Raw genomic sequence first — 26613 nt, forward strand, 5'->3', positions numbered from 1 at the left:
TGACAGATTAGGGCATATTACCATCTTTAAAGACATCGTGAACGACAGGGATAAACGTGGTTTTAAGACTGATGGCAGATTCCAGTTCATGGATAAAGCATGAGTGTTGTGTTGCCCGACAAAACCAAAAGGAGAGAGCAAGAAGAGTGAATCTCGTTTTGTGAACTAAACTTCAGGGAGTTTTGAAAGTTATGGTTTTCTTTTCTTTCCTTTTTTTTTTTTTTCGTTCTTTCGAATTCTTTTGCGGGAATTGCGCGGTTTGTTAGCATTTTCATATAACGTATGTGACTGTTGTAAATCACATTAATGGGATACATATCTCGACGAGAAAAAATGATTTTCAAAGCAAAATTATTCGATGCCGGTGCATGAAATATAATTCGTTTTCGCGAAAACATCGTGCTTATGGGCTCTAACAATTCTAAGGAATTCAATTCAAGATTCTACGTGGGAATAACAAGGATATCATCCACTGATATGACTGGACGAGAAAACGAGCATTGATATGACTGGACGAGAAAACGAGCATTCAAGTTGTCATTGAAGTTCTCTTACTTTTTCAAGTAAAAAAGTCGAAAACTTCCATTTTATACTCGTGGAATGGCTGGCCAGACCCATTTTTCAATTAACATTCGTCCTCAAGATTCAAGATTGCTACACTCTTTTGCTGGCGATAAACAAATCATGCATACGTATAACATGATTTTGTTTGACTGATTTAGGAGGGGATGGCTGCTAAGTTAAGAAGATGCCACCCTAATTTCCATTGATCGCAGCTACTAAATTTACCGGGGTGTTTGTTTGGCACGGCGATTTCATTGGTGAAAATGGGGGGTTTAATTTTTGTAAGGTGTTTGATGATCACCTCACAGCTGCAACGCCTCGACAGCTATGATAGTATATATATATATATATATGGGCAATGTCAGTATATATAATGTGTTTGAGATATATTTGCCAAGATAGAGATAAGTTCTATATTGTACTGTATATATGCAACCCATGGGATGTTCAAAGGACACCGAAGTCATAAAGCGTGGGTATTGTTTTAGGTCCTACACCTGCCAATTTGATTGCCAAATCAAACCATAAAGTTTCGAAGGGAAGCCAACTATCAAAATTTCCGAATATTCTACTATTAACCCAAGATCTCCATATCTTGATCATTGTAATTAATCAATAAACTATTCATTCTCACACCCTTAATCCACTTCTTTTTCCTTCCTTTTTGTGCCTTTTTTCTTTGATGTTATCTCTTGAAGTTTATATCTAAATGCGGTCCCTTTTCGCACGGAGAGACTGGGTTCGCAGCGCAAGCGTTACTATTGTTGTCGTATTTTGTGCAACTTAATCTGCGTGCGATCAATGCGAAGCTCCTTCTTTTCGATGTTAAATTCGAGATTGACACGGATGGACCGAGCCTAGGTAATTAGTATCACTATCATTTTATCTTTGCGCAATATCTATGGGTCCACGTCCTCATCACACCAAAACAGCACATAAAGAATTGTCTGGTGGACAACATCCACTGATCTTTTTCTCCCATCTAAGTTTAGACCTAATTCAATGAAGAGAAAGCCACAACAATGGTGTCTGATGAGGAGAGCACTCAAGTCTGCGAGAGATCAGAGAGTGACAGCCAAAAGATAACATTATTCAATGAGAGATGGGAGTGTGCAGTCCACACGAAATACCAAATGCATTAAAGAACTTTTGCTTTGTGCGTGAAGGTTCTGTTTGATTGGCGCACCTCCATTCTTTTTGTATTTGCCACTACGATCAACCCCCCATCATCACCGGTTTGATTCTATCATTATCTGTACATGTCTTTTGGAGGCCCAAGCAATGAGTTGTGTCCGAATGTCGCTTTTGGTGACTGCCGATCTCTTTGTAGGAATTTCAGGTGCTGAGATGACTTCTGTGCATGGGGAAGCCAAGTGATGAGTTTGTTTTGTGTATCGAACTGAGTGTCGTAAGTAGCTGCGATCGGTTTTAGACGTCGTAACATCTTGGTGATGGAACTTAAGCGATGTGGGACTTAGGATTTGAGGTAAGCAAGACGACTGCAGAAGATTTGCAGAAGCGTTGGAGGGTTGGAAGTATGGAGAGCGACAATCCTCGGGAAGTAAACAATCGAGAAAAGCGTTGTCCAAATGACATACGTGTTCGTCCTCATCGTTCAAGGTTTAAAGATAAATTACCCCCCTTGCTCTTCTTCATCTTGGAGTGACCCGAAACAGTATGAGCCCGTGTACCGCGGTAAGTGATTGATGTGGACGGGACAACGAGCTTGCACAAATTGCCACGTCACGTGAAAATTAGTCGGATGTTCAAAGAATTTTGGATCAGTAGAGAAAAGCGCCAGTAAGCCGCCGCCAACAACAACAGTTGTTTATGATAAGTGGAGATAGGAATGAGTAAAGCAGGGACGAGACGTTAATGCTTTCTTCACTACTGAATAATGAATCATTGGTACCATACTTCTTGGAATTAACATTATTTTGGACAATGGTAGAGATGAAGGGAAGCATTAGGTCCGGTGTGCTGAATGCACTCCATTCTCATACTATGTGAGTTTTTACGTGAGACTCGTCAAATCTAAAAGTTAAGGATAAGTTTAAAACACGACTTCGAAATCTTATTCAAAGAGTAATACTATCAAAAAAACAATAACGACGTGTCAAAAGAATCCATTGCAAGAATCACATTTGATTAGCAAACAAATTTTGCAAGTTACGATTTTGAAAGCTGTTTTATTTTCATGTATCAAAAAGTCCATTGAATGAATCTTTTACATAGCTGGTGTACGTGTACAACAAGATCTAAAAAGAACACAAACACAAATCTTTTGCCTCCATAAATGCTACCCTAAGGAACAATACTTTATATAGAGCGACAACAATGGGCAGGACCTATTTTACACGGCATGAGCGTGACATATAAAGTGAAATACGGAATATAGAAAGAAAACTCGAATATGAAACATCGTGGCACGCTTCATTTGTATCATGACTCAATCGGTAAATTGTCGGTTCCATTCGCAGACATTGTATGCAATGAGAACGTATCGTTTCGTATGTGCTTGGCGCATTATTATCTTTCACAATTGAGGAAATGCGCTCTCAAGATCGTCCTGGGAGGTAGACTGATCGAGGTGTGCAGAAGATGACCGGTACACCACCTCATCACTTAAAGAACAATAAAAAAAAACACCGAGTTTAGAGAATCTCTATAGCATACACATCTCCTATGTCTTTTTAAACACTTTCCCTTTTTTACTCAAGGTCCGATGTCCTTAGGTGTTTCGAGCTGCACTATTAGCTTGATAAGGTAAATTGGATACATGGGTATGTTCACCATTTGTCACCCTGTGGATCCTGTGGATTAGAAAATTTTCTAAGACTTGAAAGTTTTTGGGGATCGATTTGTGATTTCTGGAGACTAAAATGTAGTCCTTTATTTAAGGTCCGAAAAGGGCCGTATTTGTGAGATAGCATATTTGTCTCGAATATTTCACAAGCCTGTTCCATTACCCTTTCATGATATCAGAGGACGGATCGTGTGTACATGCTCACGTACGAAACATACATATCTCTCTGAAGATTCGATAGAGTCTCATCAGCTTTTGTTCAACTTTTGATCTTGTCGGGTCAAGGGGACACGTTATAGGCAAAGGAGCTCACTCGCTAGTGGTAGACATTAGCTTCATGGCGATGGCACGTAATTCTGATAGTGAAGTACCTAAGAAAAATAGGAAGCATGCCTCGGTAGAAAATGAAAAAAAGATCGGCATGATCTCTCATGTCCAAGAAAACATCACGTTCGCTAATTAGGTACGTACCCTTCTCAACCGATTCGGTCCATCGCAAATAGAAGATCAGGATGCGAATTGCTAGAGATAATTCGAACACGACAGATCCCGTTACACGTTACTATAGACATTTGAACGAATCGAAGCCGAGGCACGAGCCGATGACATGTTGACAAGGCGGTGTTAGTGCCCCCCCTACAGCAAACAAAGATCCAAAGTGGTGGGAAAACTCCACGATACATGATATATGACCGAGCGCACGATGCCTTCGAATTACAAAGGTCTTTTCTAGTGCGACCCTGAGGCGGTGTGATTGCTCCACGGACGAGAGGAGAGGGAGATCTGACTCATGAGCATTTCCAAAAGCCACTTGAGAAGACAACCCACGCGAAGACGATAATAACAGTAACACCACTTGAAGAAAATGGGGGTACGGATTCCCAAAAATGACATTATATATACGCGAAGAGAATGGAGTTCATATACAAAGATGTTGCGAAAGCCAAGCGATCGAACAATAAAATTTGACAGAATGAGAAAATAAATCGGACACCAGATTTACGTGATTTGGTCGTAGTGACCTGCGTCCACGGGAAGAGCAGCAACGAATTCCACTATAAATCAAGCGATACAATGGAGATTGCAATCACGCTCGAGTCGCTCAAACACTCTAAGTGTTTCCCAAGCCTCAATTACACCCAATAACTCATGCAGTGTTTAGCCCCACAATTCCTCACGAAATAATCTCTCAATCTCGCGAAAGAATTATACACAAATCTTTAACGCAAGATTTTTGCTTGAACACAAACTCTTCTCGGATGTAATTGCACGAATGAAAACCAGTGACAAGCGCCTCGCGTCGAAAAGCGGTGCTTCCAGGACACCTTCACAGCCACGATGAAGTCCTCTGCCATTCAACGGCTGCACCAAAAAGCACTCACACAAAAAAAAGTGGCGCTTCAAGACCATATCTTTTTACTCCCACGAGCAGAAGATATATATATATATATATATATATATATATGTGGCCACAACAAAAAAAGAAGAAGAAGAAATAAACCCTTAATTACGTGCAAATAGCCACCGCCAGGAAAGTGTATATTTCGGTCAACAAAATCCACCTTTTGACTTTCCTATTTCGTCTCCTTTCTTCACCGAGTCCCACACCGAGTCCCAACTTGTAGAAGGAAAGAAGTACGTCCTTGATCGTGAATTCGTTACCGATGCAATTTCCGCATTACACATTGCTCAACTTCGGACGTCCATAATATCCGGCTCGGAATATTCAACCTCCACAAATAAGAATTAATCTCAGGTTAAATTTCGTTCATGAGCTCAAACTCGAGATATATTTTTAACAGCGGCGATGAGGGGTAATATTTCTAACATTTGGTTTTTGAGAGTCGGGTTGTGAGTATGCGTGACTTTTCTCCTCGCATGTCGATAAAAGAAAGAAATACTGAGCGACGGTTATTTCCATAAGAAGCATTTTACAAAGAGAGAACGATGGTGACGAGAGCTTATTTTTTGCTCAGGAGGGATGGCGACGGGGCGGGCCGGAGCGGCCGTGCCGCGCCCCCCCCCTTCTTCGCCTCACCACGATCGATGAGGCAGCCCTTGTGTTCGGCCCGTAGCAAATTTCCATGCCTTAATCCCAATCTAGAGACGCGTTTTTAGGTTTCCTTGCCCCCCCGTTCGTCGCGCGATTCAAAGAGGAGTTCATTCAAAATTTAGGATGCCGTGCATTTTCCATCCCTTGAAAAAAAAAAATTTAAGGAAAAACCGATCGCGAAATAGCCAAATTAACACGAAAGAGGACGATAAAAGACCCGCGACCTTATAAACCACGCGCGACCCGGCCGCATCTCCAGGCCCAAATCCGCGCGCCGGGGCGGGCCGAAATTGCCACCCCGGTTTCTGCTGGGCCTTGGCGAGTGCCAGGCCCAAATTAGATTAAACAGGAGCCCAGGAAAGGGCCCAACCTCTGAACCTCCCCGTCCGCACAAAAAGCCCAATGGGCCGCCGAATGGGGGGCCCACGCTTCCCCCCAACGCCCCGATTCCTCACCGTCGATGTGGGGTTGCGTGATCGCGAAGGGGTCTCCGCACCATGACCGCGATCTGTTTGTCGGTAAACACTGTTAAGGAGAAACGATGTGGTTAAAATCGGGGTCAACACCCGCAATCATGGCGCCCCCAGTTCAACCGCAGCGCACCATCGACAGACCTCCATCCGAGGTCGCTCCTCGAATCGATTGACGCGAGGAAAGTAAAAAGGGGGGGCGCGCGAGTGGCGCATCCTCTCTCTGGAGGAGCAGCCCCCCCCCCCCCCCGCCCTCCCCTGCCCTCTCCTCTCCTCTCCTCTCCTCTCCTCCTTCCCATTCGCCCATCCGCTTCCGGATTTCCGATGCCTGTCGTTGTCGGACGATCTAGCGGAACCGCAGACACGACCGGTCGGGGAGAAGCCTCGGATGTGACTCCGCATCCTGAGTTGCTTTTTTCTCCGTCCTTTTCCTTTTTTTTTTCTTTTTTTTGGTTTTTTTTTGGGGTGGAGATGATGTCGGAAGGGGGGCGGAGGGAATCTCCGGACAGGTGTGTAGAGGAGGAGGTGGAGGGACGGACTCGAGTACATTATTGATGGTTGTTGCGGAATTTGGTAGACGGGACGGATTAGGTTTGTGAGATTTTGTTTGTTTTTTTTTGCTTTGGATTCATTATTGTTGTTGTTATTATAATTTCTTTTTTTGGTGGGGGGAAAGGGATGGTGCGCAATAATTGGGAAAAGGGTGCGTCCAAGATGTCGTTTTACACCACATTGAAATCTTATTAATTAAGATAATATATATATATATATGTAGTTTCATCACTTTTAGTACAACTCGAGGTTTTTCTTTTTAAATTCTAGCTTTTATATCGATAGATGGCTCGTGCTTTTTTTGGAACGGTGAAGTGCCCGTCGTTTTGTATTGACTTTGCTCGGGTCTATAAATTTTTTCTACGTTTGATGTCTTTTATGGGTCGTGGCTAATGTTGCTGTGCGATTGTTACGTTCGGTACGATGTCTGGATTTAGTACTTTCGTCCGTCTCCTATAGCTTACAAACTAAATTAAAGAAAAATGGTATAATGATACAGATAGTCTTTGAACTTTAATCCAATATATGATATGATTCATGAACTTTCAATTTATTAAATATGGTCGCTGAACTTTAGCCTAGTGTGCAGTGCCGTCTCCGAAATTTTAATTTGTTCGATGCGGTCCCTAGATATTTGGTACATATTCATTACTTGAAAATGTTCAATGTTATCTTTCCATCAGTTCAAGTTCAAGGGTAACATTGAACATTTTCGTATAATTTAGGGACTAAATTGAGCATGTATAAAAAGTTCAGGGATTAAACCGAACAAATTAAAAGTTTAGGAACAGCATTGTATATCGGGCTGAAAATCATGGACTGTATTGAATAAATTAAAAGTTCACAGATCACATGTTAAAATTCAGGAATCATTCGTGTCATTTTCCCGATTAAAAAATCGATGAATCGCCCGCTGAGCAAATTAGTCAAAGCAAGCAAGATTAAAATAGAAAAATGAAAAAGAATAAAGATAGAAGAAGGAAGGGGTGGTTCAATCAGACAGTCCATCACTTCATTTATCACCATCGTCTTTTCTTTTCCTTTTCTTTTCTTTCGCTCATTTGTCAAAGTCCATCAAACCAACTTCTACGCCACACTAGGTAGTCCCCCCCCGCCCCGGCTCTCCCTCTCTCCCTCTCTCTCGCCCCCCGTCGTCGATCCACCGCCACCCACCCACCACCGCCACCTAATCCTACCCCGCCAGCGGGCCCCGCCACCTTCCGATGGCCACGCCGCCGCAGTTCTCCGCGAAGCCCCCGCTCATGGCGGCGGCGGCGGCGGCCATGGACATCATCGACCAGATGCCGGACACCCCGCAGCGCCACTCCTCGCACCACCGCCGGGCCCACTCCGACACCACCTTCCGCCTCGACGACCTCCTCCTCTTCGACGCCTCCGACCTCGACCTCTCCGCCCTCGACCTCCCCTCCTCCTCCTCCGCCGCCACCACCCCCACCCCCACCCCGTCCCGCGGCGGCGGCGGCGGCGCTGGTGGCGCTGGTGGCGCTGCCTCCATGGCGGTGGACTCCGAGGACTCGTCCTCCAGGCCCTCGCCCCCGATCAACCACTTCCGCAGCCTCTCCGTCGACTCCGACTTCTTCGAAGGGCTGAGCTTGACCGGCGCCGGCGGTGGGGCCGGCGGCGACGAGAGATTTGGCGCCAAGACGGCTTCGGTGGCCTCCGAGAGGAGGGCTTTTCACAGGCACAGCAACTCGATGGACGGATCTTCGTCGGCCTCGTTCGACCTCGACTCGTTGATGGCGGGTGATGCTGCGAAGAAGGCCATGGCTCCTGACAGGTTGGCTGAGCTGGCCTTGATTGATCCTAAGAGAGCTAAAAGGTGTGCTCTCCTCTCCCTTAGCTGTGTATTGACTTTCGGTCTTTCAATGTATGTGCATATGCCCCAATCATTTTCATTTGTCTGCACTACAGTTGCGGTTAGATAATTCTCAATCTTATGTTTCGGCCGTTTCTGGTTTCTAATCATAGCATCTGAAGTTAGAAAACCTGGTAATTTGCGTTCTTGCACGTTCGACCTCGCGTCTGCGATTGTTTTATGGCTGTTGGTGCCGTTGTGCTGCAAATGGTTGGAGATAATTTTGAAATGTTTGTTTCCTACAATCATCAACAGTCTAATTGAACCCGTCCTTAAAGTAAGTAGAAAGATTGTCAAGTTTCGGCGGAGAATATTTACTTTTAGCACTCTTATGTTGTACTCAAGGGGGGTTTATCTTGGTAAATTACTTTCTGAAAGTATCTTTTCCTTACTGGACTTATTCGTGTCGAGCAGGATTCTTGCGAATCGACAGTCTGCGGCACGTTCGAAGGAGAGGAAGATACGATACACAAGTGAACTTGAGAGGAAGGTACAGACACTTCAGACGGAGGCAACCACACTCTCCGCTCAGGTCACGCTGCTGCAGGTATGGAGGTTGGCTTTCTGTTGTTGAGGTGGAGGGGGAAAAAGGGGCGCAGGGTTTATCTAACTCGGTGGACCTGGCTTCTTCTTAGTCAAATCCTATCATTGTTTCAGCACACTTGAAACTTCTCTTGCAAATTGGTTATATTCTACTAGAAGAAGGTGAACAAAAGAATGATCCACTTAGAACTCTACAATAGAAGACTAAATGCTGAGGGCACAACAGAAAGGATTAAACTAAAGATGATAGAGCATGTCCAAGTATTGACACCATAGCTTGAAATCATTATTATGTGGCTGTTTCTGATCCGGAGGACTACTCTAATTTATAGTGACCCCATTCATCTACATGTTCAAATTTATACCTTTAGTTAGGCTGGATTTTTGTTAGAATTTGAGAGGTGTTGTGATGAATTGCATTTTATCATTAGTTTTAAAGTTTTTATATCTGAGCTAGTCAACAAAACTTCGAATGGAGTGCAACGGAATTTCTTGCAGCTAGTGTGGCGTAGTCAAGTCGTTCCTGTGTTTTCTTGTAAGACTTCAGTTTTGTAATATAATCCCTTCTTTGATAATCAAAAGCCATAGCAATTAATAACACGTGCTATGAATATTTATTGGAGTAGATTGATTCTTCTAGGTGTATATGTCTAAAGTAGATATTTCCATATAATGGAGTAAAAGTTTAATTGGCAAAACAGAGTCTATGGCCAGAAAGAAAAGGGCACAAAAGGTAAGGATGCTTCTACACGGAAGAGCAGAATATAGCTTTGGAATATTTCTGGGTTTCACTTTATTTGACGGTTGCTTGATTTAATAATATTCAGAAATGTGAGGTATAGCTACCTCAGAAAGTCCAGCACGACTCCTGAGTGGGTTAAAATCGCAACTTTGGACCTGTCTGAACATTACATCTTTTCAACTATGATAGTTTCCTCTTACCTTATCTCAGTAAAAGTTTCCTCTTGATGGTACCCATTCGTTCCCATACTTGCCTCTACTTTTTTATTTTTTTATTTTTTGCTTCTTAACCTTTTAGTTCATATTATGTGGGATGTAGTTCTATGCAAGCAAACCAATGGAATTGAGAAAAAGTTAAGTGGCATCCAAATGTTGCAACCACTCCATTTTGTTCGTTACTACTTTGATTTGGTTTGATCATGACTTCTTGCTAACGTTTTCATTTCGGCTTTGAACTGTATGTCGCGTCGGCCAAAAAAATAATAAAGAAACGACCCCACACTAATATCAGTCTTTTTACTTCTTTCAAATGAAGAAAAAGTCACATCAGTTGTTACCACCAAACATTGATCACCTACTTGCCCTAATACCCTTCGAGGGTACCCACTAAGAACATCCTATCCTTCACGATTCTTCAAAAAAGTGCATAAGAAGAACTTCTGCCCCTTTCCCGCGGGCAGAAAGGGATTAACTAACAGCCAACCAAAAAAAAACAAAAGATTGATATGCAAGATCTTGACGGCACTAATCTAAGTGGTAATTATCATTCCCAAACAGGTATGATCTGAAGAGCCACGAACCAGAATATTAACCTAAGGATGGCACATTAGTTGGCGATGCAAGTTGAAGCTCTAGGAACTGATATGCCTGATGTACCGCTGCTGTACGTGTGTTATTTAGATGTAACAGAACATAGATTCTTCATCTCTCACCGGGCTACTTAAAATATCTCATTTTTTAGCAAATAGAGGAATGTGATTGATGAATTAGTTGTTTGGCATGATGGTATCAAGAGACATAAGATGACTAGGTGTAGTATTTCCCCCAGGCTTAGATGGCAAAAGTCCTTGTGGATATACTGTTGCGATTATCTGCCTACTTTCCCGTGTTTCCTGAAATTACTTGCAACTGTTCGATCTGGTTGTCTTTGAGGAGGGTGAGATTAGATATGAAGTATGGTATCCTCTTCGAGGAGGATGATATAATTTATAGCCTTATAAGATTGGTGTTGTTCTTTCTAAGATGAAATCTTGTCAGAGCTTTACTGCAAAAATTGTAGCTCCTTTTAAAAGAGACTTGGCAACTCATTTTTTTTAATTCAAGTACTTTGTTATCTTCGTCCTTGTTATCATTTATGTTATCTATTCAATTTTATGCTCTACGCTGCTTCTTTTTGTAGCTTGGATAGAGTTTGCTAGTTAAAGATCATGGACCTACCCCTTTGGGTTCTGTGTCATCCCAAATTTCTTCATTTTTCTCTTATCTGGATGTCGATACTTTTTCTACCAGACTGGGGCTTGGCAACTGATTACTTATGCTGAGCTCCTTTTTGGAATTAAGTGGTAGTTTGCATGAATAAGAAGTCCCGGGGCTTGTCCCTCATCTATTGTGCCTGGTGGTGTAATGCTCGAGTCATTAGTTCATCTCGCAATATCACTAACGTTGAATCTGTCTTTATTAGTCCTTGTGTATTCCTGACTGACTCCACTTAGGCCTTTATCCTGTTTAAACCTAACCCTGCACAAATATTACTGTAAGCAGAGTTAATAATGTTTTGAAGAAGGTTAATGCGCGGGACCTCATTTAATTTGATGCAGAGAGACACTACTAGTCCTTTTGTATTCCCGACTCACTCCACTTAGGCCTTTATCCTGTTTAAACCTAACCCACCCTGCACATGTATAACTGTAAGCAGAATTAATAATGTTTTGAAGAAGGCTAATGTGCGGGAACCTCATTTAATTTGATGCAGAGAGATACTACAGGGTTGACGGCAGAAAATAAGGAACTCAAACTGAGGTTACAGGCTATGGAGCAACAAGGTCAACTGCGAGATGGTATTTCCCCTTTTTACTCTGTATATAGTATCAAACATGCAGGTGTTTGGATGTGCAGTTATCCATATCAAACCAAAAAACTTCCAAACTTAAGCAAAGGAGTAGTGAAACCATCCTAGTTCATTTAATTTTAATAGGCTGGCTAGCGATAGAGCCACGCAATCAATGCATTTCTCATTATACAGCTGATTTAATTTAATCATTCGACTTTCTTGGAATTCCTAATTAACTAACTAGGTTCAAAATTGCGCATGTCTCGTATTTCCATCTTGAACTTAGAACACAGGTACTGAAAGGCAGAGACTGCTCAAGAAAGTCAAATACTGAAATTGCGCCATCGAAAGATTACCTCTTCAAAGAGTTTTTTTTTCCAGTTTTATATAATTGCAAACTTAACAACCAAATTAGAATAGGTAAGATTCAAGCCAAAAAAACAATTAGAGTAGGTAAGATAAATCATCGGAAGTTTGTAATTAATAGGTCCCATGAATTGCACAAGTTAAGCTTTTAGCAGGCATTCCCTAGATTCGTCCTTCAATAGTGACCATCCTTTAGGCTGGACATAAGTTTACAATATTCTGCAGGGATTCTTCGGTGGCATCTGGTTATAAATTTATGGTCTGTCTTCTTTCTCTGGCTTTTGGGTGTGTTGCTTCGTAGTGTATCTGTTTCAATTGCTTTCTTTTTGCCCGGGCTTGCAGCTCTAAATGAAGCATTGAAGGAGGAAGTCCAACGGCTTAAAATAGCCGCAGGCCAGATTCCAGCGGTCAATGGCGCTCCTTTTGGAGGGCCAATCCCTCAATTTTCTGCTCACCAGCCACCATTGCATCAGTTTGGCGGCGGCCCAAACCGCCAGCAGCAGCAGCAGCAGCATATGCAACAGTCTTCTACCAATGGGCAGACTCGCAATGGACAGCCCCACCCGAGCTTTTTAGACTTCAACCCCAGGATTCAGTAACATTGTAACTTGTAAGAACCTTTTAGATGGGTCTCAATTAGTAGGCGACTAAGTTTTAACATATACGAGGTTGGGTTTCTCATATCTATGTATAGAATCATGTAGTCAACGATGCAGTTGGTGGTGTGTTCTTCGGCTGTTGTTACTGTAGGAGTAAATTGGGTGGAAGGGGTGGTGATATAGAGCACTTATATTGGGGTCGAACCATAAATCAGCAGGCAAGAACCTCACCTAATGTTGTGATACTATAGCAATTACTGTCTGTTTAATATGTCATAGTTGTTAACTATGTTTAGATCTGTGGTATATCGAAATCAAATGTGTCCTCCTCTCGAACCGGCCTTCTGGCTTATCCTGTTACATAACAAGTTCGGATCGAGGCATCGATGCTCGGCAGCCCCGAATGGATGGTTCCTCCATTTCAACGAGACTCCCCAGAACTACTGGACATAACATGAATGTTTTCCAATGTTTAGGAGTGAGTTCCCGTTCAACTTCATTGAGGTTACTTGTCTCAGACCGTGTCTTTGTGCAAATTTCCTGCTGCTTGGTAGGGGTGTCAACGGGTCGGGTCGGGTTTTCATGATACCCGACCCGACCCGAAACAATGAAAATATGTGCTTGGCCCGACCCGAAACAAGACCCGAACATGATATAGCCACACAATCGAGTCGGTTCGGGTCGGGTCGGGTCGGGTCGGGTCGGTTCGGGTTCGTGTTTAGAGGTTTACTAATCATTATTGAAATGATACAAAAGATAGAACAGAAGGGGGCTAAGTACATTGATAGGGCTTCGTTGACAAAACAATAAGCTGGCCTTTGCGGCTAATATGGACATTCTCTTTCCAACTATACATACCCCATCTACATTTTTGTTAGTAGATGGGGCTTGACAATCGTTGTTTCTTCTTGCGGAAAAATAAGTCAATTGCTACGCTTTCTACCACCCATCAACTGTAGAATTCCTACCCTAGCGAAGAGCTTGTGTCCGCAGCTTCATCGTTACTCAAGCTAGATGGCATCTGTGCGGCAGAACTGCATTCCGCATAATGCAACGAGAAATCAGTAGCTAGTGACGCTACTGATATTCTTTCCGAAGAAGCTCAGCTTTAGACAACAAGGGAGGCAAAGCAAAGGCCACTTGCACTCAGAGACACTGTGTTGTGGGATTCATATTCAGATGCGTCTGTCTTTCTGGGTTCTTGCTTCCGTTGATGAGCACGTCACTGATGATGGGCATCACTTTCATAGCTCATCTCCAATCAAGACAAGCTGCGCACAGGCACCAACTGCATTTTCATCTACCCCACTGCACAACTGCACCAATGATTTCAGAAAGCAACATCAGTGGCAAAGAGCTTCCTAACATGTAAGGTAGAAAATTGACAAGCACTTCCATGTAAAAAGCCAATAATATATGTAAACCTGAAGTAAATACATGTCATGCGCCAAAGGTATATCTTCAGGTGAGAATGCATGACCCTCTAGCCGAACCACCTCCAAGAACTATATATGAGACATTGTGAGCAGTGACGTACAAGAAAATAACAGAGAATTCATTGAAAGCAATTAAAGAAAGATCAGAATGCATAGACAGAGCTATCACCTCCTCCTGCTCTACAGTATGGGCAAGAGGCAAAATGACGTGGCTACTAGGGAAGCCACCAGGTCTCACACATGGAATGGCATAAGGACTAGTTTTCAGAGATGCAGCTGAGTATGCATCAATTCCATGGTCAGCCTACTCAGAGCGGTGCTCCCTCAGAAAGCGTACAAGCACAGCAGGCGGAACATTTTGTAAAGTGCATTAAGAGAGGCACAGACGAAGTTAATCAGGAAAGTAAGTTCAGAGCAACAACCAAGAAACTATAAAGCAACAGCTAGTGGAAGAAAAAGGGCCTTCAGCCACCGTTACTGCAAACAGGCAACTCTTGTCATGCCATTGTGAACACACCTGAAGAAGCATGGATGCCTTGGCACAGAGCACCCCTCTTCCGAAATTTGGAAACATGGACGAAGTCGCGGCGGGAGGGGGAGAGGCGGGCGACGAGGGGCTCTGGGGAGCCGAGGAAGGGGTGGCGGCCGGGGAGGGGGCGGAGGCCGGAGGCGCGGGGGACGGGGGAGTCGGGGGCGAGGAGGAGGCGGTAGAGGTGGACGAAGTGGCCGAGCTGGAGGCGGTTGGAGAGGATGAGGTCGGCGTCGCGGTCGGAGAGGGAGACGTAGGTGGAGTGGAGGGAGTCGGAGAGGTGGAGGAAGAAGCCGTGGTTGGGCCAGAGGAAGCGGTCGCCTGCCGGAAAGGGGAAGCGGTTGCCGCCGCAGGCGTCGGCCGTCGATCTCGGCGACGCCGCTGAGGGTGATGTTGCCGGCGGCGGCGGCGGCGGCACGGCGAAACCCGGGGAAGAAGAAGTCGGCGGCAGAATCCTGGGAGGGGGAGGGATCTCAAGGGTTTTGGTTATTATTTGGGTTGGCTTATTGTTTGGGTTGGGCTTGGGTACCCAAGCCCAATAGATCCAAACAATACCCAATTCTTTTTATTGTTACCCAAACAAGTTGAGATCCAACCCGACCCAATAAGAAAATTTCTTGTTCGGATCGGGTCGGTTCGTGTTTCGATTCGGGTATTGTGTTTGGTTTTGACACCCCTACTGCTTGGCGGATGGTGCGGTGTAGCCGTCAGGAACGACTTTCTTCTTGGTTGGTGGCAATCACTGAACTTGAGGAAAGTACTTTCCTCAACTATGGTCCCGTGTCGGGGTCCAATTCAACCGCTAGTTACGAGGGCTTCACGTGGGATCAACGTAATGGACGGCTGCAGCCAACTTGGATCCGGCGAGTCCTCCTAATTCCGATGTCGCTCTCTGGCCCGAAGGGGAAAAGAAGCACGATTCTAGAATGATGTACAAGTGAGCCATTTTCTTTGGTCAAAAGGTAAAGGTAAACCATCTAACTGGTCAAATTTAGGAATAATTTCTAAGCCGGGCGGACGTAAGCTCGATACATCTTGGCCTTTAATTTGAGCGAGTCTTTACGTACGGTTCATGTGATCCAACGATTGATACGCGATTAGGTTCTTATGCAGCCGGTCACGTTCCAAGAATTTTCTCCGGATTTTAGTGATTTTACGGAGCAAGGTAAAGATCAAATTAAGCATGGAGACCCGTTGCCCATGCGAAGATTGCAGTTGGTATTTAATAATTATATTCGAAACATTCTCGACTCTTTTTTTTTATTATAGAAAAAGTCATTAAATACGATCGAAAAAGAATTTGATAATATGTTGTAGGTGAAGCCAAGTCATATAATAACAGGGTTTATCTTAAAAGAAGAAATCTTCATCTTTTTTCTTTTTTCTTTCGAGATGAGCCCACTGGATTGGTAGGGGTGTGCCCGAACTGGAAACCGCCCGGACTGAACTAGATCGGCCAATTTGGTCCAGTTTTTGGGAGTGTCTCTCGGTTCCAGGTTCCCAAAAGTGAAATCAGTGTCCGGGCGGTCTGGTTCTCGGTTCTAAGGAGGATCGGACCGGACCGACTACATATATATAATTTTTTATTTCTTCAATAAAAATAGTAAACTTCAGTCACCATCGCTTCCGTCAATATATTGAAATTTGTCACTCTCTCTTGTTATAATGAGAAAAAAATAAAAATAAAAAAGTAACCGGTTTCATTGGACAGGATCGGACCGGTCCCCGATTCTCAAATTGGAAATTGGGAACCGATCACCCCTGTGAATTGGGATTGCAATTAGGGATGAATCCACTCGATTTTTTTTTAGAAATTTGAGGCGAAAAAATTCACAAAAGAAGAAAAAAAAAAGAATTTTTCAGATTATATATATATATATATATATTTTTTTTTTACGACCCTGTCATTTCCGGTTAAAAACGAAAAGAAAAAAAAAGAAAATGCGCCTGTGACCTCTGCATCTCTGAAAATCTCTCCCTCCTCTCTCTCTCTCTCTCTCTCTTTGAGGGAGAGTCAGTCCGAGCTAGACAGCGAACGGCGGCGATGGACGACGACGAGGGGACGACGCCGCCGCCGATCTACCGCCTCCCGGAGGACACCCTCCACCAGATCTTCGCCTCCCTCCCCCTCCGCCAGATCATCGTCTGCCGATCCCTCTCCAGATTCTTCCTCCAAACCCTCACTTCCCCTGCCTTCCTCCGCCTCATCTCCCCGCTCTTCCCCCTCCGCCTCCTCGCCCTCCGCCCTCCCCACCACCACCACCACCACCACCACCACCACCCCCACCACACCCACCACCAACAGCAACTCCTCCTCCCCAGCCCCTCCTCCCCCGCCGCCCTCCTCCACGCCTTCGACCCCCGCGACAACCTGTGGCTCCGCTTCTCCCTCGCCTTCCTCCCCTTCCGCTCCCTCCACCCCGTCGCCTCCTCCCTCGGCCTCGTCTACCTCTGGGGCGACTCCTCCGCCGACTCCCCCGACCCCGCCAAGTCCCTCGTCGCCTGCAACCCCCTCACCCGCCGCTTCTCCGTCCTCCCCCAGCTGGGCTCCGCCTGGTCCCGCCACGGCTCCGTCCTCGTTGACTCCGCCAACCGGGTCATGGTCCTCACCGAGCTCGCCGCCCTCTACTTCACCGGCTCCGGCTCCGGCTCCGGATCCGGATCAACCCGGTGGCTCAAGTTCTCCTCCAACCTGCCCTCCAAGCCCCGCAGCCCCGTCCTGGCCTCCGACGCGGTCTACGCGCTCTGCGACATCGGGTCTCCGTGGAGGAGCCAGTGGAAGCTGTTCTCTTGCTCGCTCAGGACTCAGAAGTCGGCGCACCACTGGATCAGGCTGGAGAAGAACGAGTGGGGTGACGTGTTCGACATTTTGAAGCGGCCACGCCTGGTGAAGGGCACTGAGAATAACATCCTGATGGTGGGCGGATTGAAGTCCTCGTTCGCGCTGAACGCGTCCTGCTCGACCATCTTGATACTGAAGTTGGATTTGGAGACGCTGGAGTGGGAAGAGGCCGGGCGGATGCCGGTGGAGATGTTCCAGTGCTTCGCGGAGTCGAGCAAGTTCAAGGTGTTCGGAGGCGGGAACAGGGTGTGCTTTTCAGGGAAAAGGGTCGGGAGATTGGCATTGTGGGATTGCTTTGACAAGAAAGCGGAGTGGAGGTGGATAGATGGCATTCCGCCGCACGGGGACGGTTTCTGTAGAGGGTTTGTGTTCGAGGCGGGGCTCACTGAGTTGCCTTGATCAATCGGTCAGTGATTGTGTACCGGTTTTGCATGTGAATGCTCATTTGAGGCCGGTAATGTTTGACAAACATGCGAAAAATAATCTTTCTTGTTGTTATTGTTGTTGTTGATAATGTTGTTGTATCAGTGGAATTTACTTGTCAACTTGTCTTCTTGTTAAGTGCTTTGCTAATTTTCCATCAGGTGTTGGCATTTAAATTGGAAAAGAGCTTGAATTGTGGTGGGTCAGTTTGACGAGTTTCGATCAAACCCACTGACTAGCTAATATACTTCTTGAGATTGTAAGCTTGGGTGTTTCTAGTCCCAGATGATGTGGGTGGCTTGGTGAGCCTAAATGCAGTAGGATCTATGATATGGGCTGAAGATGGAACTGAGAAGAATGTGAGAAGGGGGAAAAAGGATTGATAGAGATGAGAATGTCTATTAAACTGTCCAAGTTTTATCAATCGGTGCTTTCTAGTGAGAATTGGCAATATTGGAAACTATGCTGCTGGGCCATTAGTATAGTGGCAGTAATTATGACAGATTTGAAGGTGGAGTAAGAACATAGTGCAAAAATTAGGAACCTGCTTAATCTCCTCTTCCTATTTGCGATAAATAAGTGTGACCAGGTTATATGAAATGGCTCTACCAGGTAAACTCCCTATGTTGTTAACAACATGATGGCAGCACTGTTGGGCACTGATGAAGCAAATGTTGTGTTGCCCTGATATTCAGTATTTTCTTATTTATTTTCCGTGTTCTACTATCAGCCCTGCTCAGTCGAAAATGAGAATACTTTAACTAATTTCCATCGACATGAGTGTTCTCTATCGCACTCAGCCCTTATTGAGAATAATAAATAAAATGAAAAAGTATGACTTGAGGAAGTGGACCTTCCTGTTGCAACAATTGCACTCTTAAGCAGGAGGTGACAACGGTACAACAGTATCACCTTTTTTACTGTTTGGGTGACAACGGTACAACAGTATAGGGTACAACAGTATGTGGCTTCTTAGTTGCAAATCACAAACCTTCTGATCAACTCCTCAGGACCTTTCCTCTCTCTCTCCGTGCAGTGTTTTAACTCGGACCTGGGGGTTCGAGGGATAGTTCTCAAATCCACTGGACAGAAGGAAAGTTGGTCAATTAGGACCCTATACGTAAAAGATAACATAGGTTGCTACTCAGATAATTGAGCTGTGATTGCTTGATGTTACCATATGCACAATCTCAAGTGTGTTTGGGTGTCAAAATTGCTCCTTATTTGATGTAGTTTCGGTTACTCCTATTTTGTGGGATACTTGAGAGGATTTTTGTTGTGTGGATTAACAAGTTGCAAAATTCTCCTAAGATGCTTTTACAACAATTTTTGGGTGATGGTTGGTCTTCTATGATGAGTTTTGTATAGCTATCTGACATTGCCATACTAAATGAGAGACCTCAGTAAAAGGTGTCATGACCGTTCAATTTTCCTTATGAATTAATGAATGATATGAGTGAACTACTTTCAGCTTATACTTCTTGGTGGCATCATTGCTTCTCCCGCTGAAGGGCCATCTCTAGCTAGATTGTTGCCATTTGGGTGGGAAACTTGTTACTTCTGGGGAGATTATGCTCTACAATTTTTTCCCTGTAGAGAGATTAGAGCTTTTTGTTGCTACCCCCACTATTTAATTGCATCAGATAACTCTAGTGAAAATTAATTTTTTTCCTGGTAATATGAGAATCGGTAATTCTGCTCTACAGCTACCTTGTTCCTCATAAAATTTTTCCACTCCTATACCATATCATATGCGTGCCACTTTTTTGAAAATTTTAGAATATGGAAGATAGGGATCACAGGGAATTGGATTGGATTGGATGGAATTACAATTGTATATGTAAGTATAAACATGTTTCGCAATTGTGAATGAGTCGAGGGAAAAGGACCTATTTTACGAATTCTTGTTACATTCCCTGTCCAGTTGAAAGTGTTTTTTATTAGAAGAATGCGCAAGAATTATCATCTCGGAATTATCTTTTTGTCCACTTGGAAGTATCAATTTTTTGCGAAACAACCAGGCCTTAGTACACAAGTGTTCCTTTTGATATATTTCTATTCTTTTTTATGAAGTAAAAAGAAAAGAAGGAAAAGGGACACAAGTGGAAGGAAAGGCAGGAACACCAAACTCCAATTTCCAACCAGTTGCTTGCTTAAAGAGAGCAAATGAGGCCTGTGTTGGCAAGTAACAGTTAGTTCGCTTAGTTTGTTTTCCAACCAGATAAATCTGAATAATGAAATTGGAAAAGTGGGATCCACCAATGTCAGCTGCCCTTCAAAGGCAAACATAGCTATGGTCTAAGGGCTATCTGTTGAATTGTTTTTCTGTCTCTTACCTGCATGGATAATTGCTCGTGAGATTGTTTATCTCAGGTTTAGGGAATATCCACATTTGAGCTATTGGTAAGCTTTTACTCATCCTAATTCCTGTTTTAGTGCAGTTCTTCCTTCTTATTCTTCTCCTGTGAAAAGCTTCGTGTTTCTGTTCTCCTTAGTGTTTTTGGTGGCAAAGTTGCATTTGGAGCTTTCTCAAAGAAAAAAGTGTCGTAGCATTATTAGAGGAAAATATTTACTGTTTTGTGCATATCTCCCTTGCTTGTTGTGAAAAGGAATGCACAACGCTAGTTGACCATTTCTTACTATATTTGATATTGTATGACTTATTTGCTTTAGCTTGTTCCATACGTGTGACATCCTTAAAGTCTGGAAAGGATTAACATGTATCAAAACGATTCCACTATGCTTACACGCAAAAGAGATTTTATAGGCAGGCTAATTTAATCCTGGCTATAATGGAAGAAAATTGTACTTTTTTTAACAATAGTGTCTTATTTTGTCACAGTTATTACTTCATCCATATCGCCTGTGACATGTCTATCGGCATCATTTCCAGTGTTAGCTGTTGCTTTTGTCTGAAGTATAATAGCCTCTCTTGTTACCTCACTCTAGAACTCTCAGGTCTACCCTTTCCTATATCTCATGCTTGCAGAAAAGGAATCAAGTTTATAATTTTTAATCCTCTTTCTGTAGAAATGCCTTACCAATATTCTTTTGTTGCACAGTATGTTTAGTATTCCACTCGGCATAAAGGTCTTGCCCCTTGTCATGAACTTCTCTTTACTGAGGTTTTGATGCATGTATAGGAACTTAAAGAAAGGGTGGAGGAGGAAGTTGGATTAGTACTTGCCTTTAAGAACATAGAGGTGGTTAGATATTTTAACGAGCACTCTGCTGTGTGCATTGGTAAATAGAAATGAGATCTGTATGGAATAGATATTTTAGAGTGAACAGAAATTTGAGAGCGGACGGCTTCACTTCAGGTAATGTCATCCTCCCCTCGTTCACTGGAGTCATTTACTCGAGTGTTTTTCTACTTTGGGTAGCTAATATGTTTTTCCTCTGAATAGATGAGGTATCAGCTCACATTGTGCGGTGGCTGAGGAAATAGTGCTTGTTCCGATGCTTCACATTGGATCTCGATAACATCTATGTCATTGATGTGGACTAATTTTGACATAACCCATCAGAACCTCAGGATGTTCAGATTCTTGAAAATCAGTTCTAATTCCTGATCTAATCGCTTTTGCATTGCACATAATGAGGGCAGGCTTGCTTGGAACATTACTATTTGTTCCTACCCATTGCAGGTAGAAATGTTGCTGACAGTCGAACAAAATACAGCTCTTTTTTTTTTAGCATCGAATGAATTTGCTTGATGTAGTTTGTGAAATGCATACTACAGACATTCAACCGATATTTCCTACATCAGAAATGCTCGAGACTAGCAATTATATGCCGTCTGGCTCGGATTCAATGGGCAAAGAAGAATGTTTATCAAGTTTGTTTTATTTGCCCCCTGTTGAATTCTTTTGTCATTGTAGACTTTGACAGGGAGAAACTTTAGTGTGCTGGGTTTTGATATGAAATCTGGGTTATTTGGAGAGAGTCGGGAACGATCTGGGTTTTGTTGGCTGACATGCTTATGTTGCCAAAGAATTGATAGATAAGCATACAGTGGAACAACGGTGTCACACTAAAGAGCGATTTGCGCGTAACAGAAGTTTCTCTGGGCATTATATATCTCTTCTTCATTCACGAGTGTTTACGAAGCGCGCGATTTGAATTCGGGATTTTACCCTTTTGTGCTTCCTCCTTTTTGGAATTGCAAATCTTTGAGGTGGGTTTTTGTGAATCCGGGACATCTCCCTTTGTGTTTCTTCCATTTTACATGCACCGTTAGGATGGTCGCGGCTTACATGATTACCGTTGTTGAGGATGAGAGCAAGAGAGAAATGGGAACACTAGAAGTGTTGTTTCCCCGCGATTATCGACGTTGTTATGCAGTAAATCAAGAGTGAAAGGTCAATTGAAGCTTGTTCTATTATTTCTTAAAGTGCAACATGAGAAAATATTCAGCGCCACGCTAGCTAGCTGACGTGGCACGCATTTATGCACTCGGAGCCAATTACAAATTGACACCTATATTTACAAAATTAAGGTTCTCCATCCACCTTTCTCTTCCGCGTCTATCTGTAGCCACCTTGAGCCCAACCTCCGGGCCTCTTGGCGACAGATTGCCGGCACCACATCCAGGGCCGGTCACTGCCGGGCGTCCAAGCGAAACCACCCTCATATGCTGTCCGAGCTTTGGTCCCCCAAGACCCGGGATGGAGACCTAATCCCGCCAGATTGGGCACCACAAGCAGCTGTGCTCGGGTCTCGGCAGTCTTGCCCGAGTACCCAACTCCACTCCCAGGTTCCCCAAGGCCGGGGATCGTGCCCAGTACTCCGGCGGTCCAAACTCGGAACATCAAGCTGTACTCGAGACTATCCTCAAATTGTATCTTTAATAATTTTCCCGTTACATATATCAAAAAAACGACTTTGGTGTTATTCGCAAATTACAGTCAAATATAGGACAATGTCATTCTGTTGGTAAATTAATTTCAAATAAACGGAGGTCAAGCTTGCCAGCCTTGCACCAATTTGATACGGTTTTACCCCCGTAAGGATGACGACATGGCTCTTGGACAAAATCAACCACCCCTCAAGTGTTACTTAAAAAAATGAGATTGACGGAATAATGTGAGCTGTCTATGTGATAATTATTGTCGTTTGAAGTTAACCGGTGACGTATGGGGGGTGTATAACTTTGGACCTGTTCTTATCATTTGTTGAATTTTTTTTTTTGGGGGTGCTGGTTATGATTTGATCTAACTTTGACAATGTGGATACGATTATGCTCGGCACGAACCATCGTCTGATTTCTCGCGTTTGCATCTCTCCCGACCTCGCATTAGTAGGTAGAGAGAGAGAGAGCGCGCGCGATATCTATGCACATTTAGGGGGTTTCGTGAATTGGGTTTTGGGTACCTATGTAAGGGCGGATTCGACCGATGTTTTAAATGAGTACAAGTTTTAAGTATTTGAATGACTTTTGCGATGTCCGAAGAGCAAGAGCTATTGGGTGTATTAACAAGAGGTAAAAGCATTGATACCGCGGCTCTTACCGGTATTCATTGAGTGATCGAAAATCCATCTCAATAATGGCTATATCTATCGCTATCGTCGGCGCAATCGTTAAAGTCGATTAGGTGAAACATCTATTCGGAGCAATGGAAATGTACCGCTTAACCTAATGGGGGTCATCCATCACTTGCTCGTAAAATCAGATTAGGACATTCGAGAAATCACCATCTCCTCAAAAGTCACAATTGGCCATATCATCCGACACCAGAAATCATGTCCAAAAGGCCCAAATAAAGTAAAATCTTCAATCTTCCTCTTTCATTACACAGTTCAATCGAACCTGTCGATAAAGGAAAAAGAAAGCAAGTCCCGAATTCTGTCCCGAACAATCATGTAAAGGGCGGCCATTGCCAGGTCTCGATTGGGATCTGCAGGCCACCCGTAATAATGTCTCGTATTTTTCCTTTGTTAAATTTCAATTAGACATGTTCAATGAGAAGGCTCGATCCGATTTAGTATTTGGCGTACAATTTCTTATCTAGATTCACCCGTGATTAAAGTTCCTGAATTTTTTTCTTCGAATGATCGGACACTGAACTCGATAATAAAACGACCCGTGTGCTCACACATCGAACCTCGCCGGACCTCGATATCGAGGTCTGGCAATCGGCTAATGGAAGAAGGGAAGAAAATAAAAAGAGAAAGAGAAAGAAAAGAAAAGTAAAAAAATAAAAAAAAAAGTATTTAAATAATTTAAAAATGTCCACGTCAGTGCCGACCGCGTCACGTAAAACGTCTAATGTCCACGTCTGCGATTTCTTACCAAAATTGATGGGATGGATAGAATCGACACAAATACAAAAGGTTTATAATACAATTGGCCAAAAAAAAAGAATTTGGGCATGAATTGACACAATTGCAATTACAATAGATTTAGGACTTTTGGTAACTCTCCCATTTTTCTAGCAATAATATACAACCAGATATTCGACAATTAGGCGGTGTCTAAGTAAAGACTATTTCTATGGAGAAAGCGCATAAATATTTTCTTGCAATGAACACGGGACAATTCTAGCAATCTACAATCTTAAGTGACCAGCTAACAAACAACACTTTGACAAGAATTTGTATAATATATATAAGCGTTGCACTGAATGTCGTACAAAAATATAACTAAAATTGAGCATGAAGCATATTATTTAAACATATCATTACTTGTAAGATACACATAAAACTAAATTATCAAAGTACAAAGCAACTAACCGGTATAGAAACAAAAGTTCACAAACACAACATAAATTATCTTATGTTATGTATATAAGATTATCCCTGAAATGCATACAAACAATAGAAGCTTTTGTCTACTAACTAACATGGAAAAAAACTTTATTATGCTAAAATAATCTTTTTCTTAAATACAAATTAGTTGCAATTTAATAATAAAATAGTGAAGGGAGAGGAGAAGGATGGAGACAATAATAAGTTAGGCTCCGTTTGTTTCGCGAAAAATGTGACAATTCTGGAAAATGTTTTCCGAGGAGTCATTTTCCAGAAAAATAATAATATTTTTCGATATTTGGCCGATACCTAAAAATGAATTGGAAAATATTCAATTGTTTGGTAAGGAAAATCAAAATTTTCCTAAATAGACATATACTATTTGGACGGGAAAATTACCAAAATTGCTAACATGGACATTGGCCATCCTACTGGTACGATAGGCGCTAATGTGAATAATTTTTTTAAAAGAAAATTTAATTTTTTTTATTTATTTTCTTCTTTCTTTCTTCTTTTTCTTATTCTTTCTTCCTCCGCCGTTCGCGGGGCCTCAGCGAGGGCCAGCGACCAACTACCGGAGAGGTCCGGCGAGGTCGTCCTTGGGTGAGGCTCGAGCTCGCCAGATCACGGCGAGCTCAAATCATAAAACCATTATTCACCTCTCAACCCGAGCTCTACAATTCAGCATACAAAAGAAACGGCGAAACTGACTGCGAAGTCGGTGGTCTCTGCTCTTGTAGCTCTGGTCCACATCTTCGAGCCTCACCAGTCCGGACGTTGTGCCATTCATCGTTGCTCACAAGAAGGCCTCCCTGATCAGCTAACTCCAATTCGATGCCGAGTGGGTCTCCATCACCCTCGACGTCTACAATCACGGGACTCCATAAGTCAAAATCATTTCGCGTTTGGGAGGTTTTTCGGGCGTTTTGCTTGTCGGATCTAGCTTCGATGTGCTTTCTGATCGATGTTTGCAGATCTAATTGAGCTCGTGCACGGCGAGGTGGCGAGCTTGACCTCGCCGTCCACCTCGCTCGAGGCCGGCGATGCTCGCGCCTGCCGGTCTTGGGCGAGAGCGTAGTTGGCCTTAGGCGAACTCAACCTAGTGCGGGATTTGATGAGCTTGAGCCTTGCCTTGAGGCCGGTCGCCGACGACCGGCAGAGGAAGAAAGAAAAAGAAAAAGAAAGAAAAGAAGAAAAAATAAAATAAAAATGTAAAAAATTGTCCACGTCAACGCTGGCCGTGTCACGTATGACACCCAACATCCATCTCAGCAATTTCCAGCCCTAGCGTCCCAGGCATTGGTGTCCCGGGCCTGGGTTGCGATGGACTTGGGCATTGTCGTCGGGGTCTTGGGCGCGGTTTAGATGGACCTTGGCCCGGCCTTGATGGATTTTGGAAAACAATTTTCGATTTGTGAAAGAGGGAATCATTTTTATAAATTTAAACTTCGGTAAGAAAACCGTTTCTGTTGACTAGGAGAACATTTTCCGTTATTCATTTTTCTAAGCGAACCAAATACAGGAAAATGAGAAAGATGTTTTGTTACTCATGTGGGGGAAAACACTAAAGGTGCGTTTGGTCGTTCGGATTTCTAAACGGGATATTTGGATAGGATAGGATAAGAAATCCTTGGATTTCTTCATATCCTATCCATATCGTTTGGTGGATAATTTAAAGTCGGATAGGATAAATTTTTTTTTTTTTGCTATTCACAGAGGAGTCGATGAAGGAAAAAAGTCGAGAAATTTTTTTGGTGAAAGCGCACAAGGTGTGGGGATGAAGATGACGGCGAGTGGAGCGTAAGGTTTAGAAAAATAAACATTAGGAATCCTATCCAGTCTATCCCACCCCTCGATTTTTTTTCCACTAGGCTCATTTTTCAAAGCGAACCAAATACAGGAAAACGAGAAAGATGTTTTGTTACTCATGTGGGGGAAAACACTAAAGGCATTTTTCTTTTTATAATAAGACAGTCCAATTCTAGTAATCCATAACCTTACGTAGCACACTTAGAG

The 26613-nt window shown here is 43.4% G+C and overlaps 2 protein-coding genes and 1 long non-coding RNA gene across 3 annotated transcripts; 2 read left to right on the forward strand and 1 right to left on the reverse strand.

The window, feature by feature from the left end:
* Positions 1-7572: 7572 nt before the first annotated feature.
* Positions 7573-12909, forward strand: LOC115684638 (transcription factor VIP1). Its single transcript, XM_030609460.2, has 4 exons — positions 7573-8285; positions 8736-8868; positions 11578-11662; positions 12364-12909. The coding sequence occupies exons 1-4, from the start codon at positions 7669-7671 to the stop codon at positions 12618-12620; spliced, it is 1092 nt and encodes a 363-aa protein (XP_030465320.1). The 5' UTR covers positions 7573-7668; the 3' UTR covers positions 12621-12909.
* Positions 12910-13713: 804 nt separating this feature from the next.
* LOC115684639 (uncharacterized) lies at positions 13714-14520 on the reverse strand. Its single transcript, XR_004006159.2, has 3 exons — positions 14226-14520; positions 14045-14125; positions 13714-13936 (listed from the first exon to the last, which is right to left on the reverse strand). It is a non-coding gene; the product is annotated as an uncharacterized LOC115684639 (long non-coding RNA).
* Positions 14521-16496: 1976 nt separating this feature from the next.
* Positions 16497-17988, forward strand: LOC115684637 (SKP1-interacting partner 15). The gene has a single exon (XM_030609459.2). The coding sequence runs from the start codon at positions 16630-16632 to the stop codon at positions 17824-17826; it is 1197 nt and encodes a 398-aa protein (XP_030465319.1). The 5' UTR covers positions 16497-16629; the 3' UTR covers positions 17827-17988.
* The last annotated feature ends 8625 nt before the right edge of the window (positions 17989-26613 follow it).

Source organism: Syzygium oleosum, unplaced genomic scaffold, assembly GCF_021117445.2.
Source record: "Syzygium oleosum isolate NSW1041296 unplaced genomic scaffold, Sole_v2.1 Sole_v2.02, whole genome shotgun sequence".
Lineage (NCBI taxonomy): Eukaryota > Viridiplantae > Streptophyta > Magnoliopsida > Myrtales > Myrtaceae > Syzygium > Syzygium oleosum.

Bases quoted from the DNA above. Each gene is read 5' to 3' on its own strand.
- LOC115684638 (XM_030609460.2), top strand. From the start codon at position 7,669: ATGGCCACGCCGCCGCAGTTCTCCGCGAAGCCCCCGCTCATGGCGGCG. The intron at 8,286-8,735 runs GTGTGCTCTCCT...CGTGTCGAGCAG, and splicing joins GATCCTAAGAGAGCTAAAAG to GATTCTTGCGAATCGACAGT. The intron at 8,869-11,577 runs GTATGGAGGTTG...AATTTGATGCAG, and splicing joins CTCAGGTCACGCTGCTGCAG to AGAGATACTACAGGGTTGAC.
- LOC115684637 (XM_030609459.2), top strand. From the start codon at position 16,630: ATGGACGACGACGAGGGGACGACGCCGCCGCCGATCTACCGCCTCCCG.